The sequence below is a fragment of the Chiloscyllium punctatum genome, chromosome 11, assembly GCF_047496795.1.
Source record: "Chiloscyllium punctatum isolate Juve2018m chromosome 11, sChiPun1.3, whole genome shotgun sequence".
Classification (NCBI taxonomy): domain Eukaryota; kingdom Metazoa; phylum Chordata; class Chondrichthyes; order Orectolobiformes; family Hemiscylliidae; genus Chiloscyllium; species Chiloscyllium punctatum.
The window spans coordinates 51,123,380-51,148,114 of NC_092749.1; the positions used below are offsets into that span (position 1 = coordinate 51,123,380).

Genomic DNA, 24,735 nt, shown 5'->3' on the forward strand with positions numbered 1-24,735 from the left:
AGTTACTTACTCTGCCCTACATAATACTGATCTCTGTAGTACAGGCTATTCAATCTTATAGTAAAAGCAAAATATTGTGAATGCTGGGGATTTGAAATACAAAAATAACACAGAAATTATTGGAGAAAGTTAGGAGGTTTGGCAACACCTATGGAGAGAGAAACAATTATTTCTTTCTTCACAATCACTTGGTACCTGGCTGCTGAGATCGCTGTCGCCTCATGTGATATTTCACCATCTTATTATCTTTATCTTTATTCAAACATGTATATCTCTACTACAGGCTACTGGATGATAAGAGCGGTAACCTAGCTTTCTTCCTAATTGGAGTATTTTGAGACTATTTTCTATGATTAGCTGGCCCACATGCTCACAAAATAAATTTGTTCTGTCAGTGGGAGAGAGCTCATCTAACAATTGAACATCTAAAAAGTAATGCCAAAACACAGCATTTAGTTTGAAGATTTTTTTTCATGCTTGATTTTGCAGTATTATTTCAACCTAATTCATTCAGCAGGAAAATAATAGTGGTGAATTGGGTTGGCCATTGTAACTTTGTCCAATACTACTTACTAGTAATTCTCTTGAAGGGTAAATTAGGAATTGTGTAAAATAGATCCAAACTTATCAGTTTCCCACTGGTTAGATTACCTTACAATTCTGCAATGATTTTAAAGAATTTGTTAGGAATAATCAGTTGGTATTGTTTTCATTTCAGAATTACAAAAAACATTTTTTAAATTATACTAACAATTGATCTAGGCCACAACTGTTAATTACCACCAAAAACTGCATTTTACATGTTTGGCAAATGCACAGACTTTGCATATTCATGATTACATTCAGGAATATTTTGCAGGACCTCAAAGAAAGTACATACCATTAGATTCAATGATATCTTTAGTTTCTGTTTTGTAGGAATAATTTTAATAAACAACTTACTGTAATTAGCAATAAAACAATAGGTTAATATTGTATTGTACATATTTGTATCTTGGATGTGCAAATTGGTTAAGAATTAGAAAGTTGTATTCCTTGTATCTTGTGATGTTATGTTATTTGAAATGATGGAAATTTAAGTTATAATTATGAAACTGAACTGAAGTAATAGCTTGATTTCAACTAGTTTTTGACAAGTCAGTTTTTAGTTTGAATTAGATCACCTTTGATTCCAAAAATGTGGCTCAGGGATTTTGACTTCTGTGCATCATTTCTGTGTACCTCACCAGTTTGCAATGCAGGGAGCAAAAGAAATTTACAATATTTGGAGGTCACCTAATAAAACCAGGTAGCTGACTTAATTCGCTTCTGAGGCCATCCTGAGTGGATGATTCGGAAAGGAGGGGATTGAATTTAAATGAGGCCAAGGGAGGTATATGTTTTCACCTTCTTCTGGTATGACTAGGAAATTAGAGGGCTTAAAATTTTACACTGGTTTGGGTTATCCTGACTACAGCTCTTTTTCTTTCCAAGTGCACATGTTTCCCTCTCAGTTCAATAAGTTAAAATTCCAAATGTCAGGACTTCACATGCATTTGGAAGTGTTAAGTGTAAAAAAAACTCTCATATCTCCAGGATGGGTAAATGGCCTGAGCAACTTTAAATGCATGCCCACAAGAGGCCAGAATTTGACCCGGGTTATGGGACGGTGGTAGGATGGAGTCAAGCCAACCAACCCTGGAAGCACAGTCTGCAGGCATGGGGTGGGCACATTCTGAGGCTCACTGACTAAAAGACCTACCTCAGTTCTCTGAAACCTTGCCCCAATTAATTAGAAAGCTTTAGGTCCATGAATGATTACCTGCCACATCCTTTCAACCCCAGTTTCAACCCTGCTGTATGACCCCTTCCACACATGTCAACCCATGTACCCTAATCATTTCCCATTGTTCTTCATATTGTTGATGCCAACTCAAAGCCATCTCATGGGTATCCCATGTTGATTCATCCAGAATGTATCATGAGCCTATAATAACCATGTCAAGTGTGGAATGATTGAGAGGAAACACCCCTCCAGATTCTGTTTTTGAAACAAAGGCTGATGTTCCTACAACCCCATAAAAAGTGTCAATCAGACAGACCAATAAAGAATCATTACTAGAGGTTTCAAGCATTTTATATCACTTGATATTGATCAAATAGATGTTGTGGCATGAAAAACAGAGACGACAAAACTTATTGCAACCACTTAAAGTTGACAAAATTGATGGACAAGATGTTTCCATTTTGAATGATTGTTAGTGAGGGATGTTCCTTCTCAGCTATGTGGCTGCATGGTTACATTCACATCAATTGACATGCTAATGCATTGACTTCCACAGGTAGAAATCACCGCCATGCATGGACCTTGAAGATCTGTGCAGCAGAGAAAAAAAAATTAGGGGAGATGTAGCCAGCAAGCTCCTCCCAATCATTCATATCAATGCTGGCATTTTCAATGTGAACTTCTGAGTGCCTTTGAAGCATTTTTCTTGTCCTCTTTCTGGAAATGGGCCATTTGATAGTTTATAAAATAAAAATTCATAGAGGAGACTTTTTAGCTATCTGAGCACAGTGTCCAGCCCACTGATATTGATTTTGTAGAAATTTTACATCACTACTTATGGAGTTGGTTTCACAAAAGATAATATTTTTTGACAATCCTCCCTTGAACCTGAGCGATGAATTAGATGCACTGCTGCTGTGATTCCCTTTAATGTTGCTGATTTACAGGTCTATGGTGATGCCAATGGCTCTGTAAACTAAACCTTTTTTGACTTGTGGAGGGCCTTCTTGTCAAATGCATACTATCTTAGATTATAGAAAACCATATTAATTCAACTGAACCAGTGTTATCTGGGTCTCCTTGCCAATGATAACCTGTTGAGTGAGGTAGCTCATTGGAACTGTTCAACATATTGCAGAGTCTCCCCTTCAGCATATGGAGGGGTGGCATACTTCTCTGAGCATGTACGGGGTTGATATGGATTTTGTTTTGACTACATTCAAAGACAGATTAAGTTTCTTCTATGTAAATTGCAAAAGTCATGAGTGGTTTACAGTACAATTTGGACAACAACATGGTAATCATGCAAAAAGTATAAATGATGTATTATGTTTGTTTAGTTTTGGCGTAGGTGTAACTGAGGTGAAACAATTTTCTATTGAGATATGTTAAATCATGACATGAGAGGGCAGTTGGTCTTTGTGAAATGAGTAGCCACTGTGAGATAGATTGCAAATAATGTGGAGGCTGATCACGGCGCTATTTGACAACAGTCCAAATTTTAAAGACCTCTGTTTCAGATATTCCAGAGGTACTAGCAACAATGAAAAAATAAGGAAAAGTTGCAGTTATGAAGTAATTGCAAGATTGTGATGAAGTTTCTTGGATGTCTAAATCTTTGGAATAAAACCCACAGAGATCACAATTTACTAAGCGGCACAGAATCATCAAACCATATGATGATTAGAGCACAGAGGCATTTGTGTCCACGCCAGTATTCTGTAACAATGACTCAGTTAGTCCTATTCTTACCTTCTCCCCATGGCTCCTCAATTTTCCTTTTATTCTGATAATTGTCCAATTCCCTTTTCAAAGCCCTGCTTGAATCTGTCTCCACAGTATCTTAAGGTGCACCCCCTGATGCTGCCTAGCTTGCTGTGTTATTCAAGCCTCTTACCTAGCTGTTTTGGATTCCAGCATCTGCAGTTTTTTTAAATCTCTACAGTATCTTAGGCAGTACATTCCAAACCATAACAACTCACTGTATAACAATATTTTTCCTCACATTACTTTTAGTTCTTATGCCCTTCACCCTAGCATCCTATGGTTCCAGGCCATTTCGCCAATGTGAGTTTTTCCTCTATTTAATCCACCAAGACTCATCATGATTTTGTAAACTTCGACTAAATCTCCTCTCAACTGTGTTCTCCTAAAGAGGACAGTCCATCTTCTCCAACTATATACATAACTGATATTCCTCATTGTTATGAATATTTTCTGCATCCTGATCAATGACTTCACATCCTTCTACAATGCAATGACCTGAACACAACACAATATTCCAAATAAGACCAAACCAATACTTTATAATGTTCCACCATAACTTCCTCACTTTTGTACTGTATGTCTCTATTTATAAAGCTTACGATTTCTATGCTTTATTGACCACTTTCCTAACTTGCTCTGCCTCACTTATTGCTTAGTGCCCATTTAAATTCCTCTGCCCATGTATCCCATTTAGAATTGCGCCGTTTATTTGTTTTGCTTTTTATATTTTCTTTCCAGCCAATGTATCAGTTCACATTCCTCAGCACTAAATTTCATCTACCACAGCTCTGCCCCCACCACTAGCCTGTATCTTTTTGTAATCTATCACTAGATAGACTCTTTACTCTTCACAAAACTTCCAAATTTGCAGTCATCAACAAATTAAGAGTTTATGGCATGCACAATCAAGTCTAAGTCAATAATAAAGATCAAGGAAAGGAATGGTCCTATCATTAAAACCAGACGAATCCCAGTATACACCTTCATCCAGTCTGGAAGAACAACTGTGCACCACTTTTCTCTGTTTACTGTAACTCAGTCAACTTTGTATCCATGCTGCAGCAATCCTTTTTTATTCCATGGATTTTGAATTTGCCGATAACCTGTTATGGGGCAATTTATCAAACAGCCTTTGAAAGCCCACGCACTCCATATCAATCACATGATTTTTATCAAGCTTCTCAGTTATTTTCTCAAAAAGTTAGTTCAACATGATTTGTAGGTTTCTGAGCAAGGGTGTAACATTTACAATTCTTCACTATTACAGCAGCGCCCTGTATCACAGTAGGATTTGTAGATTGTCATTAGTACCTCTGCAATTTCTCTTTGCTTTCAGAAGACCATAAGATATAGCTGCAAAAGTAGGCTCATCCAAACTGCTCCACCATTTAATCATTATTGATAGTTTTGTCTACCCCATTTTCCTACCGTCTCCCTGTAATCCTTGATTCTCTTACTAATCATAAGCCTATCTATTTCTGTCTTAAATAGACTCAATAACTTGGCATGAACAGCCTTCTGTGGCAATGAGTTCTACAGATTCACCACCCTCTGGCTGAAGAAATTCTTTCTCATCTTAGTTCTAAAGGGTTATCTCTGCATTCTGAGGTTGTGCCCTTGGGTCCTAGTCTCTCCTAGAAGTGAAAACATCTTCTCCACATCCAGGTCTTTCAGTATTCTGAATTTTCAATGAGATCCTCCATCATCCTTCAAAACTCCATCCAGCACAGACACAGAATCCTCAACTGCTCCTCATATGACAAGCTCTTTATCCTAGGATCATTCTTGTTAACCTTCTCTGGACCTCCTCCAAAGTCTTCACATCCTTCCTTAGATATGAAGGCTAAAGCTGCTTACAAAATTCAAAATGCTGTCTGAACATTACCCCATACAGCGGCAGCAGTATATCTCTATTCCTGTATTCTAACCCTGTCAAAATAGATGTTAATGTTGCACTTGTCCTCCTAACTATGAACTGACCCTGCAAGTTAAGGTGAAGAGAATTCTGAACTAGGATTCCCAAGTCGCTATTTGCTTCAGACTTCTGAAGCCTTTCCCTGTTTAGAAAATTGTCGATGCTTCCAATATTTGTATCATATCACATAACCTCACTTTTTCCTATTTTGCATTTCATCTGCCACTTCTTTACCCACTCTCCAGCCTGTCCAAGGTCTTCTGCAGCTTCCTGCTTCCTCATCACTACCTGTTCCCGTGACTATCCTTAATATCCTTCAATGCATCTCATGCTGATTTGGTTATTTAACAACTTTAAGTATGGTAAGGTATTATAGTACATGCTCTTTCTAAATTATTTGCCCTCCCACTACTTTTGTAGCATCTTCTTCCTTTCTAAAGACAGATGTGAAGCATTCATTTAGAACCTCAGGTATCTCACTTTGTACATAAATCCCTTTTTTGGTCCTTAATTAGTTCCATTGCATCTTTTACTGTTTAAAAGCTAATGTAAGACAATTGGATTGTTTTTATGTTAGCCATCAGCCTCTTCACTTATTCTCTCTTTGTTTCTCTTCATTATTTAACTACCCTTTTGCAATCTCACTTTCATTATCAACCTGATATCTGTCAGATGCACTCTTTTTCTGCTTAATAACCTTATTCTCTGCCTTTTTCTTCATCTGTACAGCTCTACCTTGGTTTGTCCTGTATTTCCCCCTTGTGAAAATGTATATCAACTGTATTTGAACCATCTCTTCTTTGAAGGTAGTTTTGTCTGTAAAACTTTGGCCAAGATTTATTCTCACCTGACTGAAATCAGCAATTTGTATTGCTCCTTATCCTTCACCATAGCTAATCAAAATCTTACAATCACTGTTCCCTAAATACTCCCTGACTGCCACATGATCCACTCCACTCACAGAACCTGACCCAACATTGTTTCCATCCACGTTGAACCAGAAACATGTTAATCTAGAGAAAAAAATGTCCTGAAAACAATTCAAAAACTTTGCCATTTCTCTCTCCATTGTACTATTACCACTCAGGTCTTAGCAGACCATTATAATGATACAGCTTTACATCTGTTTCCTTGCAAATTTGTTCTTCCATTTTTTTTTGCACTTGTTGATGCCCCATAGAATACACTCAGTAGTGGTCTGATACCTTAAATAATTTTAAGAACATAGTAACTTTAATTAATTGATGACACTGGTCTACAACTTATTGCAATAATATTTTGTCAAGAGCAGGTCTTTCCTGACTAAGCTGTTGGAATTCTTTGAGGAGGTAACAAGCAGGTTAGACAAAGGAGAGCTAGTGGATGTGATCCTTCTGGATTTTGAGAAGGCCTTTGACAATATTGCTGATTTCTGCATAAATTAGGCATAAAAAGATTGGAACTCGCCTAAATAAAATAGAATGTGCACTTAATGAAAGAGTAACATTTATAATTCTCAGGATGTTTATTTAATATTTTATTTCATGCTTATATTTAGTTAGATTTTCAAATGGAAGCCTGCAGGAGAAAGGAGCTGCCCACAGTTGATTGGGAGGGCAACCTAGCAGAAAGGCGGCAGGAGTTTCTGAGGGTAACTGGGGAGACATGGCAGCAATTCATCCCAAGGAAGAAGAAACATACTAAGGGGAGGATGAGGCAACCATGGCAGCCAAGTGAAGTCAGGGGCAGCATAAAAGCAAAAGAAAAAGCATGCAGTGTGGTGAGGATTAATGAGTAACAGGACAAATGGGAAGCCTTTGCAGCAATTTTCACACTGGAAGACACCAGCAGCACACCAGAACTTGAAGACAGTCACTGGGCAGAGGTGAATGTAGTGGCCATCACAAAGGAGAAGGTGCTGAGGAAGCTGAAAGGTCTAAAGGTGGATGAGTCAGATGGGCCACACCCAGGGTTCTAAAGAAAATAGCTCAGGAGATTGTGGACCTATTGGTGGCGATCTTCCAAAAATCTCTGGAGTCAGAGAGAGTCCCAGAAGACTGGAAAATGGCCAATGTGCCATTCCTGTTTAAGACGGGAAGGTGGCAGAAGACAAGGAGTTATAGGCTGGTCACCTGATCTTGGTCATTGGTGAAATTTTAATGCCCATTATTAAGTATAAGATTGTAGAGTACTTGGAGGTACATGCTAAAATGAGGCTGAGTCAGAACAGTTTCATCAAGTGGGGGGTAATTACTAATTAATCCGTTAGAATTCTTTGAGGAGGTAACAAGCAGGTTAGACAAAGAAAAGCCAGCGGATGTGATCCATTTGGACTTCCAGAAGGCCTTTGACATGAAGCTATACAGGTGGCTGCAAAATAAAATAAGAGCACATCATGTTAGGGGCCAGGTACTGGCATGGATTGAGGATTGGCTGGCTGGCAGAAGGCAGAGAGTGGAGATAAATGGATTGCAGTCAGTGACTAGTGGAATATTGCAGGGATCAGTGTTGGAACCGCAACTATTCATGTTGCCCATGGACGATCCGAAGAAAGGAACTGAGGGCATTGTTGCTAAGTTTATAAATAACACAAAGGTAGTTTTTCACTAATGGTGGCCCACAGAATACACAGTAGTGGCCTGATTCCCCAAATAATTTTAAAAACTTAGTAACTTCAATTTACTGATGACACTGATCTACAATTGATTGCAATATTACTGAGTTTTGTGAAAGTTAAAGTAAAAAGATTGGAATTTGACTAAAGAAAACAGAATGTGCACTTTATGAAAGAATAGAATTTGTAATTCTCAGAATATTTATTTGATATTTTATTTCATGCTTATATTTAGTTAGATTTTCAAATGGAAGCCTGTTTTGTATTCTATTATTCTACTCCATACCTTTATAATTACAGCACAAATCACGTAAGGTCAATTTTTCTAGCATTACGTACAAACTTATTTATGATCACTCTATTATGATATAACATGGTTGAAGTTTATTTCACAAAATTATATTTCAGTCTAAGACAAGAAGTGTTGACCAACAATGCACTCCTTAACTGGCAACATAGTGCCTAAATGCCTTTAAGTACATGGTGAAAGTCCTTGAGTGCAAATTCATTCAAAACCATTCATTGTCTGTCATATAAACATCCTCGAACCTCCTGAATGTAATTTGTTAGCTTTTGCTCAGTTTGCTTGGACAGATGATCATTAATCATTTTTACAAGAATGTTCTAATTGCAATATTGAAGCATTTTCAAATACACCTTGAAATTTGTAACAATTTGTACCGACTTCCAATGTTAGTTGGTGATTGTGCTTCTCACTGATGGAACCATGAATGCCAAGTTCTTCTCTGTCTTCGAACCAGATGTGAAAGTTCTGCTTACAGCTGGTAGCCAAGCAATTATCCAAGCAAGGGCTGAACTAAATAATAATTTGTTCGGCTGATGGACTCACCTTTCAGTGTGCCTAATATCTCTTGATCACTCTCTTAATATCAGCTTCTTTAACTCTACGTTTTTTTAAAAAACTGTGCCTCTGTTAAGCACCTTCTTCTTTAAAACTGCTACATAAATGCAAGTTGCTGTTGTCCTGTAGAATTATGAATATGCACAACAATAATGATAGCTGCATTTTCAACTTTACAAAGATAGTACAGCTAATCCCAAATATCAGAGCAATATGATTTATTTACCCAGCTCTGTCACGGTGTAACTAATCCCATAAGTAAAGCTGTATTACCTATTGTATTAGTTTCAACGTTGTATTTAAGGCAAAGGTGAAGCAATTAATCATGATATATGGTTTTATGTTGGTTTTCATTTTTTGGTAGCTAAGTTTGAGAACCAGAAGACTGGAAAGTTATTTCATTACTTTATACACATTGCCCCCAGTATCTCTCTTGTTTGATTATAGGGTGTGTAGTAGGGTTTAGCATTGCAAGAAAATAAAATTTCCTTTTTTGAATCTCAATTTCCATTATGAAATATTGACTAGAATTGTTCAATTACATCAGAATACAATGTTCCAACTTCCTACAACTACAAAAGTTCAGATAATGCATTAAAAGAATGTTAATCAAAATACAAAAGTATGTAAAATTTCTAATCAAACTCTGTTACATTATGGAATCTAATATTTTCTTTAATTTGTTAATTGTGAAGAGCGTTTCTCATGACATGCATTGCAGATGTTTTTCCCCAAATCAACTTGTTCAGAAAGCTATTACACACAGCTGGAGGAGATGTGAGTTGAATCCAGGCCTCCTGGCTTAAAGATATGGACGCTACCAGTGTACCACAAGTGTCCTTAACATATACATTGAAAAGCCAGTAAAAGAGTTCATGTAATAAATAATGAACAGTTGTAATCAATTTCCATTAAACTTTCTTCAGTTGTGAATTGATGAATTATGGTTGTATTTACATTTGTTACTTTGTCCAGATTCACACCAGCAACAGAGAATTAAACAGACATAGACATGCTATCATGTAAACTCACAACATTTAGAAATTAAACTCAGCTTTATAAAATTTATTTTATTTGTGATCTCTAAAGCCATCAAGGAGATGAAGAAGATTTCTATCCACTTCCTTGTAGATTGATGCAGTTAGAATTGTACTGCATTGTGGTTCAGAGTCTGAATATTAAGGGTGTAGACTGGTCACACAAAAAGGAGTCACAAGCTGATTGATTGAATTAATCCTGATCCAAGAGGACAAATAATAATGTAGATAGCAGAAATAAAATAGAGCTAGATCCTGTTTGCAAAACAGAGACAACATGTAAGCTTTTGTCGCTTGAAACTGTAGTGTGGCTCAGTTTGTAATATGCTGATATCTGAGTAAGGGGATTGTAGATTCATGTACAACTCCAAAGACTTGATTTAGTACATGTGTCTTTCACGTGAGGCCCAGTTTATATTCTTACGACGTAAAAGATCCCTTAGCACTGTCTTGCAAGAGAGAAGAGGAATCACTTGGCTAATATTTATCCATTAATCAACATCATTAAATCAGACCATCTAGCCATTCGTAGTTGTTTGGGACAAACCTACTGTGTAAAATTTGGCTGCTGTACCATGACAACAATGACTTCAGAAAGTACCAAATTGACTATAAAGTGCTTCAGGATGTCCTGAGAATGTGAATTGCCAGTCTTTCTCTCATTATTTGCATGCATGACTCTTTCCTTTTGTGAAGCATAATCAATTTATTTTGGTGCTAGATTAGGCCCTATCTTCAGACTTAAGTTGCCATTTACACTATAACTTCAACATTGATAGAAAGTGAAAATCACACTTCACACTGACACATTTGCTTATAGTGTGAATGAACCCATAGAAGTGCCTATGAATTGAGATTATATATTCTATAACAAAAAGCATCATCCTCTGGACTATAAAAAAGCCAAATACTTGTTCTTCATGAGCTAATCAACGAACAAATGTTTTGGTCCCTGTTCCAAACTCCATTACCCAGCTATTAACTCCATGCCTTTCTCAGTTAACAGTCTGAGACTAAACCAGTGTGTTTGCAAACTTTATTGTCACATTTAATCCAGCAATGATCTTTGTACCTTATGCTTGTGCCAACACTAAGATTTCTACTATTGTAACGTTGTTCAGCTTCACCCTTTCTTATCTTGTCTGCTGCTTTGGTTACCATTAGACATGATTAGTCCAACTCAGTCCTAAGTGGTTTCACACATTCTGTGTAAACTTGAGGTTATCCAAAATTCAGTTGTCTGTTTCTTTACTCACAGCAGGTCCCATTCGTCAACATCTCTTCACTCACTGACCAACATCAGCTTCCATCAAGCAATGTTTGGATTTTGAAATTCTCATCTTTGTTTTCAATGTCTCCATGGCCTCACCTCTCTCTATCTCTGTAATCTCCTTTGGTCCACCTGAGATATCTGTGCTTCTCTAACTCTGGCTTTTTGTGCATTCCCATTTGTAATCGCTTCACTACCGGTGACCATAATGTCATTGTCTGGACCCAAGCTCCTCTCTGATGTTTTACCTTGCAATTGTCCTCTAAGACATTTCCAAAAACCTATGTAATCATGAAAGCATTTGGTCATCTAATATCTCTTTATGTGGCTCAGTACAACATTATGTTTTATAACCGAGAAGCACCTTGGATCATTGTGTTACATTAAAGGTGCTTAATAAATAAGATTTGTACTTTTGTTATTCAGTCATGTAGTAAGTGAATTGAAATACTAAACTAACGGCTACATTGTCAACTGAAATGTCCAAAAATGAGATTGTTTTGTTTCGGTTAATTAAGAGCATTGAGGTATATGGAGGATACTTGTAAGGTGTAGTTTAAACATAATCCAATAGGACATCTGAACTGATTTGATCAGCCCAATAATCCTGTTCCTTCTTCCCTAAAAAAGGAATTCTGCTACTGTACTTTGCAATATAACATTTGTGAAATTGGATATTTAAACTGAAGCAGAATTCTAGACCTTAACACGGGAATAGGCAAATGCAGCGGAATTTAGGACAGAACACTGAGAAATGCAGCTTTCCAGGACCTGCTCTTGAAATTAACAACAGGATCTATGTTAAAAAAAAGTGATGGTGTTGTTATGGCTGAAGACAGAGAAACTATAGCCAGAGAAGATTTTAATCTGGATTGGGGAAGAATCAAGGTTGAGTGAGGAGAAAGACTCTATCACCAATAGAGATTGTTGGGGAGGGAAGTTAAGAAAGATAACACTGTAGTTGGGCGCGCTGGACCTCTTTGAGATCAGGCAATTAGTGAGGTGATGATCTGGGTCAGGTTTGAGATTGCTGGAGGAGTGTCACAGATGGGTTCAGGGGAAATCGGGAATGATGGTGTTAGAGATTGTGGGGTTGGAGGAAAGTTGACTGACCACATCAAGACAGAAGCAAGCTAACTTGTTGAGCCAGGATGTAGCAGAGATGGCCTTACCATCCTCAAGCAGTGCTGCAAATTTAAGAAAATCTATAGATTTGACCCTTCTTCTTGACCTCAGGTTTAAATGATTGTTAAAGGATTTTATTGATTGACACCTTGTGACAGTGAATTGGTCAACTGCCCCACAACCTATCTCCATTAAAAGGAGATGTGGGTGAGTTAGGATCAATCTGGGGTTGAATTTGAAGCTTCAAAATATCTATTTCTCACCCAACCTGAACTTACCTCTTCTTGGAAGTTAAAATACTCCTGTATGGCACAAATTGGAGATAAATCAAAGTCCCAAGGACTTTAAATTAGTCAAAGGTGGGGACGACTCCAGAGAGGTTATTGAAGTTTCCAGAATAAGTGATTGGACAGAGAGTATGGAAAGGATCAGGAATCTAACTTAATGCACAGCAGATAAAGGGACAATTATGAGAAGAGGTACAGTCAATGCAGGACTGAGAGTGTTGTAATTAAATGCATGCAGTGTGCAAAACAAGGTAAATGAGCTTATAGCAGAGAATAGAATTGGTAGCTATCACATTGTGGGTATCCCAGCGACGTAGCTGCAAGATCAAAGCTGGGATCTAAACATTGGAGGACAGGCAGATGGGCAGGGGAAGCAGGTTGCCATGTTAGCAATAAAAAAAATATTAATAGCAAGAAGTGATTACAGGGTCAGATGGTGTAGAATCTGTGTGTGTAGAGTTAAAGAACCACAAAGGAAAAAGACCCTGATGAGAGTTATGTACAGACCTGTTAGCAGTATTCAAGATGTTAGACTGAAAATAAATCAGGAGACAGAAAAGCTGTGTAAGAAAGGTGGTATTACAATAAAACATGGGCGACATCAATCTGCACATGGACTGGGACAATCAGATTGGCCGAGGGTCCCAAGAAAAGCAACTTGTGATATTTGTGGGGCAGTTTGTGGTAGGGTCCACTCAGGAACAGGCAGTTCTGGAGTTGGTGATGTGTAATGAGGCAAATTTGGTTAGAATCCCTACAGTATGGAAACAAGCCATTTGACCCACCAAGTCCACACCAACCCTTTGAAGAGTAACCTACACAGGCCCATTCCCCTACCCTATTACTCGACATTTCCCCTAACCAATGCACTTAGCCTACATAACCCTGAATACTATGGGCAATTTAGCATGGTCAATACACCTAACCTGCACATCTTTGGACTGTGGGAGGAAACCCATGCAGGCAAGGGAAAAATGTGCAAACTCCATACAGACAGTTAGCCGAGGTTGGGATCGAACCTTGGACCCTGGCGCTGTGAGGCAGCAGTGCTAACCACTGAGCCACCTTGATTTTATTAAGGAGCTTAGGGAACCGCCAAGGGGACACTGACCATCATATGATAGAATTCACCCTGCAGTTTAAGAGGGAGAAGCTGGAATCAGCTGTAATGGTAATACGGTTGAGTAAAGGTAAATGTAAAGACAGGAGAAAGGAACTGACTAGAGTTGATTTGGAGGGCAGCCCAACAGGAGGATGATGGAATAGCAATGACAGAGATTTCTGGTGGTAATTCGGAAGGCATAGCAGAATTTCACCCCAAGGAAGAAGAAACATACTAAGGGGAGGACAAGGCAACCATGGCTGACAAGTGAAGTCAGTGACGGCATAAAAGCTAAAGAAAAAGCATACAGTGTGGTGAAGATTAATGAGTAACAGTACGAACAGGAAGCCTTTGCAGCAATTTTCATATTGGAAGACACCAGCAGCACACGTCAAGAGATTCGGGGCAGAGGTGAATGTAGTGCCCATCACAAAGGAGAAGGTGCTGAGGAAGCTGAAAGGGCTGAAAATGGATAAATCCATGGATGAAAATGGATGAGTCAGATGGGCTACACCCATGGTTCTGAAGGAAATAGCTCAGGAGATTGTGGAGATATTAGTGGTGATGTTTTAGTGATCACTGGAGTCAGGGAGGGATGCAAAACACTGGAAAATGGCCAATGTGCCATTGCTGTTTAAGAAGGGAATAAGGGAGGAGACAGAATATTAGAGGCTGGTTAGCCTGATCTCCATTATCGGTAAAATTTTAGAGCCCATTATTAAGAATGAGATTACACTCTTGAAGGTGCATGTTAAAATGGTGCTTAGTCAGCACAGTTTCAACAAGGGGAGGTCATTCCTGACTAGTCTTTAGAATTTTTTGAGGAGGTAACAAGTAGGTTAAACAAAGGAAAGACAGTGGATGTTATCCCTTTGGACTTCCAGAGGCCTTTGATGCTGCACTGAATGCTGCTAAATAGAACAAGAGTCCACAGTGTTAGAGGCAAGATACTGGTGTGGATGGAGGATTGGCTGATTGGCACAAGGAGTTCTTTTTCAGGATGACAGCCGGTGACTAGTGGAATTCCACAGGGATCAGTGTTGGGACCACAACTATTCACATTGTACATTAACGTTCTGGACAAAGGAACTGAGGGCATTGTTGCTAAGTTCGTAGATGAGACAAAGATAGATAGAGGGGTAGGTAGTTTTCAGGAGGCGGGGGGGGCGAGGGCTGCAGAAGTACTTAGGCAGGCGATGAGAGTGGGCAAAGAAGTGGCAGATAGAATACAATAATGGATAATGTGAACACTATGGTAGGGTGAATAATGGAAAAGCTTTCCAAAATTTGAAGCACAAAGAAACTTGGGAGTTCCAGTTCAGGAGTTTTTTAAGGTCAACTTATGGGTTCAGTTGCCAGTTAGGTAGGCAAGTGCAATGTTCACATTCATTTTAAGAAGACTAGATTACAATATCAGAGATGTATTGTTGAGGCTGTATAAGGCTGCATTCAAACCACGTTTGGAATATTGCAAGCAGTTTTAGATGCTGTACCTAAGGAAAAATGTGCTGACATTCAACGGGTTCCAGAGGTGGTTCACAAGAATGATCCCAGGGATGAAGTGCTTGTCATATTGAGGAATAGTTGTGGATTTTGGGACTGTGGTCGATGGAGTTTAGAAAACTGAGGGGGAGTCTCAATGAAACTTATAGAATACTAAAAGGCCTGTATGGAATGGATGTGGCTCAGAGTGATGAGATGACCTTACAAACTGAGATGTAGAACAATTTCTTCAGCCCAGAGGGTGGTTGATCTGGGAACTCATTGTCACAGAAAACTTGGAGGGCAAATCATTGAGTGTATGCCTGAGATGAAGAGATTCTTGATTAGTAAAGAGATAAAAGTTTACATGGAGAAGGCAGGAGAATGGGGTTGAGAAACATATCAGCCATGATTGAATAATGCACCAGACTCAATAGGCTGCATGGCCTCATTCTACTCCTTTATCTTACAGTCTTATAATTGGAGAACATTTTCTTCAAAAACCCAAGAAAGAAAAATCCTTTTCCATCTGAAAATAAGATCCATTTTTTGCTGAACTTGAAAGTATTAGTGAAAGTTCTGTTCATATTGACGGTTGCGCGATAAGGCAATCAAGAAAATAATGAAGTAGGGAAGATTCACTATGGTGTGGAGGCATATTATATAAATGCTAAACTGTTGATGAATGTTGATTTCATTACTAATAATGAGTTTAAAAAATATGTACCTTTGGATGAAATGCTGAAATATAGTCAGAGAATGCAATATGTTTCAAATCCTTGTCTGTTTTATCTTAAGTGTTCAATGTTAGCCATATTAATACGAGCCTTGCAAATCCCATACATTATTCCATAATTCTCAATGAACATCTATGCTAGCTGAATATTTCCTTGCAAATGCAAGCTCTTTTTTCTGAAAGAATATTTGAATTCTTTATTCTGCATCACAAAGAATGTGTTTGGAACTCTTGTAACTGCTGTTAGTCCAAACTATGAATTGAAAACTGAAATTGTTGGAAAAGCTCCGCAGGTCTGACAGCATCTGTGGAGAGATATCAGAGTTAATGTTTTGGGTCTCATCGCCCTTCCTCAGAACGCTTTTGGTTTGTACTTAGGGCTATGAATGTTGTTATGATGTTGTCCTTCTTCAACCTGGCATTGTCAGAAATTACTTTTACAATTTACAACCAGGTCATGGGTGGAACTTCACAATAAATCAGAATATTCACATAGACATGCAAAAGACATAAATGCTCGGTTCTGCATCTGCCAAAAGTTAAGGCACTGATTTGATTTTCTGAAGGTATAAAGCAATGTTACAGATCAAAATTGAAATCAGATCAAATAGAAATTGAAGTGAATGAACTCGAAACTACATTCCTTCACAGCAGCATTATCTTATGACCTGTGAATTTAGAAAGATTTTATCTGACGACGGTTTCTGATGGAAATTGTCTTTCGATCTCCCAAAAAAAAAGTTTCTTTGTTTGGCTTTGAATACTATTCATTTCTTTATTACTGTTGACGGTTGCTACTTGATATCTTCAATTACTGAGATCTCTCCACTGGCATTCTGAGAACATAAGCCATTTAGATAAAGACTACCATTTTTCGACAAAGTTGGCAGAGTATCTTTCTCATCAGTGAGGTTAACAGACCATGTTCTTTTGCCTGGAGTTAACTCTTGCGTTTGCTGCCCTCCTAGTTCTGAGGACAGTTTCCTTTTGATGGATGCAGCTCTCTGGAACTTGTCATGAATTTCTACACTCAGCCTTCTGCGAGTCTCTTTCAAATCTGCTGTGACATTGGCTGTCCATTCAGCTGCATGAGCCCTCATCTCTCCAACCTAAAAAGCAAAAGAAAATGTATCATCATAATGTATTCTAATTACCAAGCACAATATATTTTGATATGGGAAAAAAGATTCAAAAAAATGCTTGAGTACAAAAGTATAACTGGATCACACAATGCTTTGCCAAAAGTGACTATTAAAGTTGTACAATAGTAATTAGGTAATAATTTGATAAAAGAATAATTCAATGTGAAATGATCAAGTAAAAGGTTGTTGAGGAGCTTGCATTGGTACACGTTTGATGGGTGAACTATCTTATTTTGTGTTGCAACTTCTATGATTTACAATGGAATTAATTTTAATTTCTATCATGAAGAAAACACGCTTTCAGACTAGTCCCAGATTTCAAAGGTAGTCTAATGAACATTTTTTTTAATTTTAGGAAGCTGAGTAAATAATTTGCTCAGAGAATTTCTTGATAACAATATATACAAGAGCACAATATCTACTGATTTTAATTAAAATCAGACAGTAGAATTCTTGCTTACATGTGACTTCAAAAGCTCTAATAAATTATACAAATGATCAACTCGTAAGCTAATATGTCAAAGCCAGTAATGATTGACACAATAGTTAAAGAGACTGACGAATCGCTGAGAGAGAACAAAAGTAATTGCCCAACTCTTATTCTCATTCCTGCTAAGCAACAATGAAGCAATTCAAAAAGAAAAATCTCCGCATAATTTCGGTCCAGCACAGAAAAACACATACAATATAGAAACTGCATGACCAAAGAAAATTACAGAGGTGCACTAAATGAAGTAGGAAAAGGCTGATCCATTGTAATGAAATCAAAGGCAAACAGAGGAGAACACCAGATGCAATTACTGTGCCACTTACGAATTAGCTGCTTGGATTGGTTGCAAGCCACTTTTAAATTTCATGTAAAATGTAAGCCATCAAGTTAATGGCGTGGATTTTGTTATAATAACAACAGTGAAGCTATCAGGATACCTCAGACAGCAAATTCTGTCTTCGCACATAGAATCATAGAGTTGTACAGCATAGAAACAGACCCTTTGGTCCAACTCGTCCATGCTGACCAGATATGTAAAACTAATCTAGTCCCATTTGCCAGCATTTGCTCTGTATCCCTCTAAACACTTCCTATTCAAGTAACCATCCAGATGCCTTTTAAATGCTGTAATTATACCAGCCTCCACCACTTCCACTGCCAGCTCATTCCACACACACCTCGCCCTCTGAGTGAAAACGTTGCCCCTTGGATCCCCCTTAAATCTTTCCCCTCTCACATTAAATCTAGGCCCTCTAATTTTGGACTCCCCTACCCTAGGAAAAAGACCTTGACTATTCACCCAATCCATGCCCCTCATGATGTTATAAACCTCTACAAGATCACCCTTCAGTCTCCAACGCTCCAGGGAAAATAGCCGCAACCGATTCAGCGTCTCCCCATAGTCAAGCCCTCCAATCCCGGCAACATCCTTTTAAACCTTCCCTGAACCCTTTTAAGTTAAACAACATTCTTCCTATATTAGGGAGACCAGAGTTGAATGCAAGTAGCCTAACCGATGTCTTGTATAGCTGCAACATGACATCCCAACCCAATAAAGGCAAATGAACTAAACACCTTCTTCACCACCCTGTCCACCTACAACCCGACTTTCAAGGAACTATGAACCTGCATGCCTAGATCTCTCTGTTTGACAACTCTCCCCAGGGCCCTACCATTAAATGTGCATGTTATGTTCTGATTTGCCTTAGCAAAATATAACACCTCACATTTATCGAAATTAAATTCCACCTGCCACTCCTTGGCCCATCTGCCCATCTAATCAAGATCCTGTTCTACCTTGAGGTAACCTTCTTCACTGTCCACTACACCTCCAATTTTGGTGTCATCTGCAAACTTAGTAACTATACCACCTATATTCATATCCAAATCATTTCTATAACTGATGAAAAGCAACTGACCCAGCATGAATTCTAATGGCACACTGCTGGTCACAGACTTCTAATCCGAAAAACAAGTCTCTACCACCACCTAGGCATCCTACCTTTAAGCCAATTTTGTATCTAAATGGCTCACTCTCTCTGGATTCCATGTGATCTAACCTTCTTCAACAGTCTACCATGCGGAACTTAGTTGAACACCTTGCTGGAGTAAACAGAGACCACGTCCATCACTCTGCCTTTATCAATCCTCTTTGTCACTTCTTCAAAAGCCTTGTTAGTGAGACACGATTTTCCATGCACAAAGCCATGTTGACTATCCCTCATCAGTCCTTGTGATTATAAATATGTGGAAGTCCTGTCCCTCAGAGTCCCCTCCAACTTACCCACCACTGATGTCAGACTCACTGATCTGTAGTTCCCTGGCTTTTCCTTAACCATCTCTCTTAAATAATGGCACCACACTAACCACCCTCCAGTCCTCTGACACCTCACCTGTGGCTATCAATGATACAAATAGCTCAGCAGTGAACCCAGCAATCACAATCCAGCTTCCCACAAACTCTAGGATACACATAATCTGGTTCTGGGGGTTTAATCCATCTCTATGCGTTTTAAAGCGTCCAGCACCTCCTCCTCTCTGATAGTGACACTTTCAAAGTTATCATTATTTATTTCTACACATTCTATATCTTCCATTTCCTTCTCCACAGTAAATACTGACATGAAATACTCATTTAGTGTCTCACCCAAATCCTGCATTTCCACACATAGGCAATCTTATTGATATTTAAGGGACCCTCTTCTCTCCCTAGTTACATTTTTGTCCTTAATTTATTTGTAAAATCTCTTTGGATTCTCCTTAACCCTATTTTAGCTTAACTATCTCAAGTTCCCTTTTTACCCTATTAATTTTCCCTTGAGTATATTCCTATTCCCCTCTCTAAGAAATCACTCGACCCCAGCTGTCCATACCTGACACATCTTCCTTTTTATTTCTTGACTAGAGTCTCAATTTTTCTAGTCATCCAGCATTCCCTACACCTATCAGCCTTGACCATCACACGAACAGGGACATACTATCTCTGGACTCTCAATATCTCTTTTTTAAGGCCTCCCACTTTCCAACCATCCCTTTACCGGTGAATAGTCTCTTTTGAAATAACGCCATCAAAATTGTCCTTCCTCCAACTTAGAACTTTACCTTTTAGATCAGGTCTATCCTTTTCCAAAACTACTTTAAAACTAATAGAATTATGATCGCTGGCCTCAAACTGCTCCCCGACTGATACCTCAGTCACTTGCTTTGCCTCACCTACATGCACAGCTATATATGGAAATCTGTGAAAATGTGTCACTTATCTCCTATTTCTATGATATAATTGGTTGAGGCTAGAATATGGTTGACATACTTAAGATTAAATAGGATTTCAATAGCATCATGACTGATATTTAGTGATGAACAACCTCTCTGTGATGGAAAATTAATTTCATAAATGTGATGTCTCATTCCTTCATCAGAAAATTATCCTTTATCTGACTGCCTCAGTTGCGCCTGTATTAATTGTTATCTTGGTTCCTGTGCATGATTTTGTATGTCATTTATATTTTGTCCTGTTTACTTCCTGGTTTGTAATCCATATAGTGCACTAAGCTTTCTTCAGTTTAATTCATTAAAGAGCCTTGCTGTTGCTTGCCCTGTTCAGAAACAACATAAATTCTATGGACAGGGTTCTGAGCAGTTGTCAGGTGATTGAAAATCCCCTTTGACAAAATTGTGAAAGGTCTGTTGGAAATTATACACCAGGAAAATATCAAAAGCCATTCCTAACTGCTGAGAGAAAATTCAACTTGATAGTATGATAATATGTTGTGCCTGAAAAATACAGCTGTAATTTAAAAAAGGCTGGATTTCTTAGAAAGCAACTGTACTGTTTTGTGGGGGTACTGAGAAAGGATAAAAGCAGGGTTGCATGAGCTAAACCACAGAAACTGGAACTTGGGGATGAAGCCCTGAACCACTGCGACACTGTGAATTCCAACAAATCAAACTAGGCAGTTGGTATTCATTTGGAATGTGCTTTAGACTGATAGATAAGGGTGAGGCTAAAATGTACTCACTGGTCTTATTTAGATAATTCTGGCCTCTACAACTGTTGAGGATGGGAATGCTGATAGAGCTTCATCCTCCCATCAGTTGATTAATTGTCTTCCATTAATCAGCACTGGATGTGATAGGACTGCAAAGATTTATCCTGGTCTGTTCATGGGGATCACTCAGTTCTATCTATAACAACATTTCATTTGGCTTTAGTTTACAAGTAACTCTGTTGAAAGTTTCACAATTATTGACTCCTCGTCAGCTGCTCCAACTACCATGGTGTTCTAAAATCTTCATTGAAGCAGGTTGATGGTGCTGGGTTATGGAGTTACAGGTTGTGGCTGTGTATAATTGTGCTGGTCTTGCTGATATCCAGCTGCACCTTTGGGACATATGACTATGAACTATCACATCTGTTCTTAATCCATTACATTTACTCACATAATGAAATGGAGGGAGATCTTAGTATGAAAAAGGAATTTAGTCTCAATGAAGACTCACATTCTCTCTCTCTTTCTCTTTCTCTCTCTCTCTCTCTGACACACACAAACTCATTCATTCACTCACTCAATCTCTCTCTCCCCTTCCCACTCACATGAACGCACACACATGTAAGTCTATAGGGTGAATTTGCATTTACAGAATTGCAATTGTAGATACATTTTATTTTGTTCAAAAAAGCACATAATCTGCCGGCAGTCAATCCATATGACATTTTACAAATTCTTACTTTGGAAACAGAACCACTCTGACTCAAGATTGGAATACAGACAGACTCTAACCTCACACCTTCAATGTCTTGTCTACGCAGAGGTGTCACTTTTTTAAAATCAAACCTTAAGTTATCTCGGGAATGTGACTTGAAAGAAGTTCTGGGATTTACATATTAATGAATTGATACCTGCAACCCATTCTAAAAGATGAAAGACTTATCAGCAATTTATGTTTGTTCAATGTATCTTATCCGTTGCATGACACAGAGATCTTTTGTTATAAATTCTGTGTCTCTTAATCCTACCCCACTCGTTACCCGATGAAGGAGCAGCACTCCGAAAGCTAGCACTTTCAAATATAACAGGTGGATTATAACCTGGTGTTGTATGATTTTTAACCTTGTCCACCACAGCCAAATAGCGGCAAATTAATATCTTTGATTTCTGTCATTTTGCCAATTTTGCATCTGTGATTCCACCAGCTTCAATTTTATAGTACTTTTGCCAAGACCTTTCAAAAGTTCAAACAAATAATGCCAACTGCACTAGTCTTAAATATTTTAAATTCCTACCAAAGTACCTCATCTTCCATTTGTCTATCTTTGTTGTAAATACAAAACAGGAAATGTAGGCCATGCATTGTTTGTCTTATCTTTGCCAATGCAAGTTAAGGACCATTAATTGTGTACAGCTCAGAGGTTGATATGCTCTTTTTTTTAAATACAAGGCACTGCAAAATTTAGTGGCCTGATATGACATGGGGGCAGGAACTGCCCATGTGATGCCAAAAATGGTTGAAGAATATAATAATACTGGAGATGCAGAGGTTCTACCAAATGTAACAGCAGGGCCTTGTTAAAATTTCTTGGCTCTGTTTCACACCTATCAAGTGGATACACTGGTCAACAGAGGGGAGTGAATACTAGCAGCAGGAGGTCACTGCTGAGGATCCTTGGAGATAGTAGAAGAGACCCATTATCAGGAAAAGGAGAGCCCTCTGATAGGGATTGGTTAATTGGGAGTAGGCCACCAGCATTGCTGGAGTGAAGTCAGCAATTGTGGCTGGGTGTTGTGGTGCTGTTGAGGTTTGACAGGGCATGGCTATCCACCAGGATTGGGGCAAACTAAAATGTTCCTTGAGTAGCTGGGAGGGACACTGCTTCTTCTTGTGCTGAAAGAAGCACTTATCTCCTGGAGCCAGAGAACCTTAACTTTCTTTTACTGCTGGATTTCCTGACATCTTGAAAATCACACAGCAATAACAAAACTTTAACACATAATTCCAAATACTTCCCTATATAAACTTAATCATTCAATGTCCCATATCTCCACAGCAGAACAATCACACTCTCCAATATCCATTTTCAAACTGTAGTGTTTGCACAGCAGATTAAGGTACGGTCCCTGTACAAGTATCCCCCATTTAAAGTACATTTAAGAGCTTCCATTGGACCACAGTCTTGTAAATGCAGGAACTTACCAAGTAGACCTGCTGCCTTTGACCTACAGTTTCCTGTAACATGATTACTGCACATATGTTAACAACTGCATTTTAACTCTGCATGATTTTAAAACGCATCCAAGTGCTGAGCTCACCACATTCTTCGCCCAAACCTCTCACTCCCCCCCACTCACTGCTTCCTTTTCCTGACCCCCTCACTCCCTTCAACTTGTTGTCGCTCTCCTGACATTCTTAATACTTTCCGTTCATTGTCTCCATCATTGCCTGATTCACCATTTCTCACTGCACCTCTCCCTCTGAGCTCAGGAAAGAGCCAGCAAGAGTGAAGCAGTGAGGCAGGCCCTGAGAGGAACAGTAAGTGGGAGGAACTATGGGGTGGCAAGCAAATTGGCGAATGGAGCAGTCAGAGGAGTGGGAGGAGACTGAGATGGGCAGGGGAGCAGGAAAAGAGCACGGTTCAGGAGAAGAATGGAGTGAGTGGTCAGGAGTGAGGGGTTCAGGAGAGGCAAGTAGTGACCTGGATGGGCTGAGGGCAAGAGACAGCAAGGAGATTGAAAGAGGGAAGTGACAAGTGGTAAGTAAGTAGGAAAAGTGGTAAGTAAGTAGAAAGAGTGGTTCGTTGATCATAAAAACAGGAATTAGTAAATAATAGAAGAAATACAAATACAGTGTTTAGGCCAGTTAGATTCAAGGTAGCCAATTGATTTTCAATCTAAACATTTCAATTCAGTTCAGGTCATAACCGTAACTCACCCTTATTATACCCTTTCATAATGTCAAAATCAATGTTGCTGATGGAACTCGATGGAGAAAGGGGCCTGGCACTGCTACACTGTAAGAGCACATTAAAGTTGTCAGCTGTGGCAGTCACCAAAATTAGAAATTTGGTGAAGGAGTCAACATAGAGTGACTTGATTCCTGATTTCTCTATTAGCTGTGGCTGAAAGCTGTTCCATCATTCCTCCAATCAGCAGAGATGATAGAATGAACAAAACATTACTGCATTGTGAGGTGAATGACAATAATCGTCTTAACTCGTAAATTTAAACCTCTGCAGCTGATTTAGAGACAAGAAACAACCCAGCGGGACAGATGAAGAGACAAAATATTTTAAATTGACAAGAAACCTCTACTAAAGTTGGCAAGGTGTAAGTTAAATTGCACAGAATTGAAGAAGCAGACAACAGTTTAATCAACTATTGCTGCACTCTGTAAGATGAAGACATTGATCAAAAATAGATATGCAGCCCATGAAGTTGGATCCAATCCTAAGAGGCCAGATTTCAGCACTGAAATCAAATACAATTCAAATATCTTATTTATGGCATTCTTGCTTTCAAGTCAGAAGGTTGTAGGTTCAACTTTCACTCCAGAATATAAATATAAGTGGCATAGAGAGCAGTGATATACTATTATAAATAAAGTTTTAGTTAAAATATTAAACTAGTATTTAATTCATCTGTTCAAGAGGACATCCTACACAGATCCT

The 24,735-nt window shown here is 38.6% G+C and overlaps 1 protein-coding gene across 1 annotated transcript in view; it reads right to left on the bottom strand.

The window, feature by feature from the left end:
- Positions 1-8,301: 8,301 nt before the first annotated feature.
- LOC140482975 (potassium channel subfamily K member 2-like) overlaps positions 8,302-24,735 on the bottom strand; it is a 191,965-nt gene continuing 175,531 nt past the window's right edge. Inside the window, exon 8 of the mRNA XM_072580782.1 lies at positions 8,302-17,050. Coding sequence (XP_072436883.1) covers positions 16,736-17,050 — 315 coding nt within the window. The 3' untranslated portion in view covers positions 8,302-16,735. The remainder of the gene's footprint in view (positions 17,051-24,735) is intronic.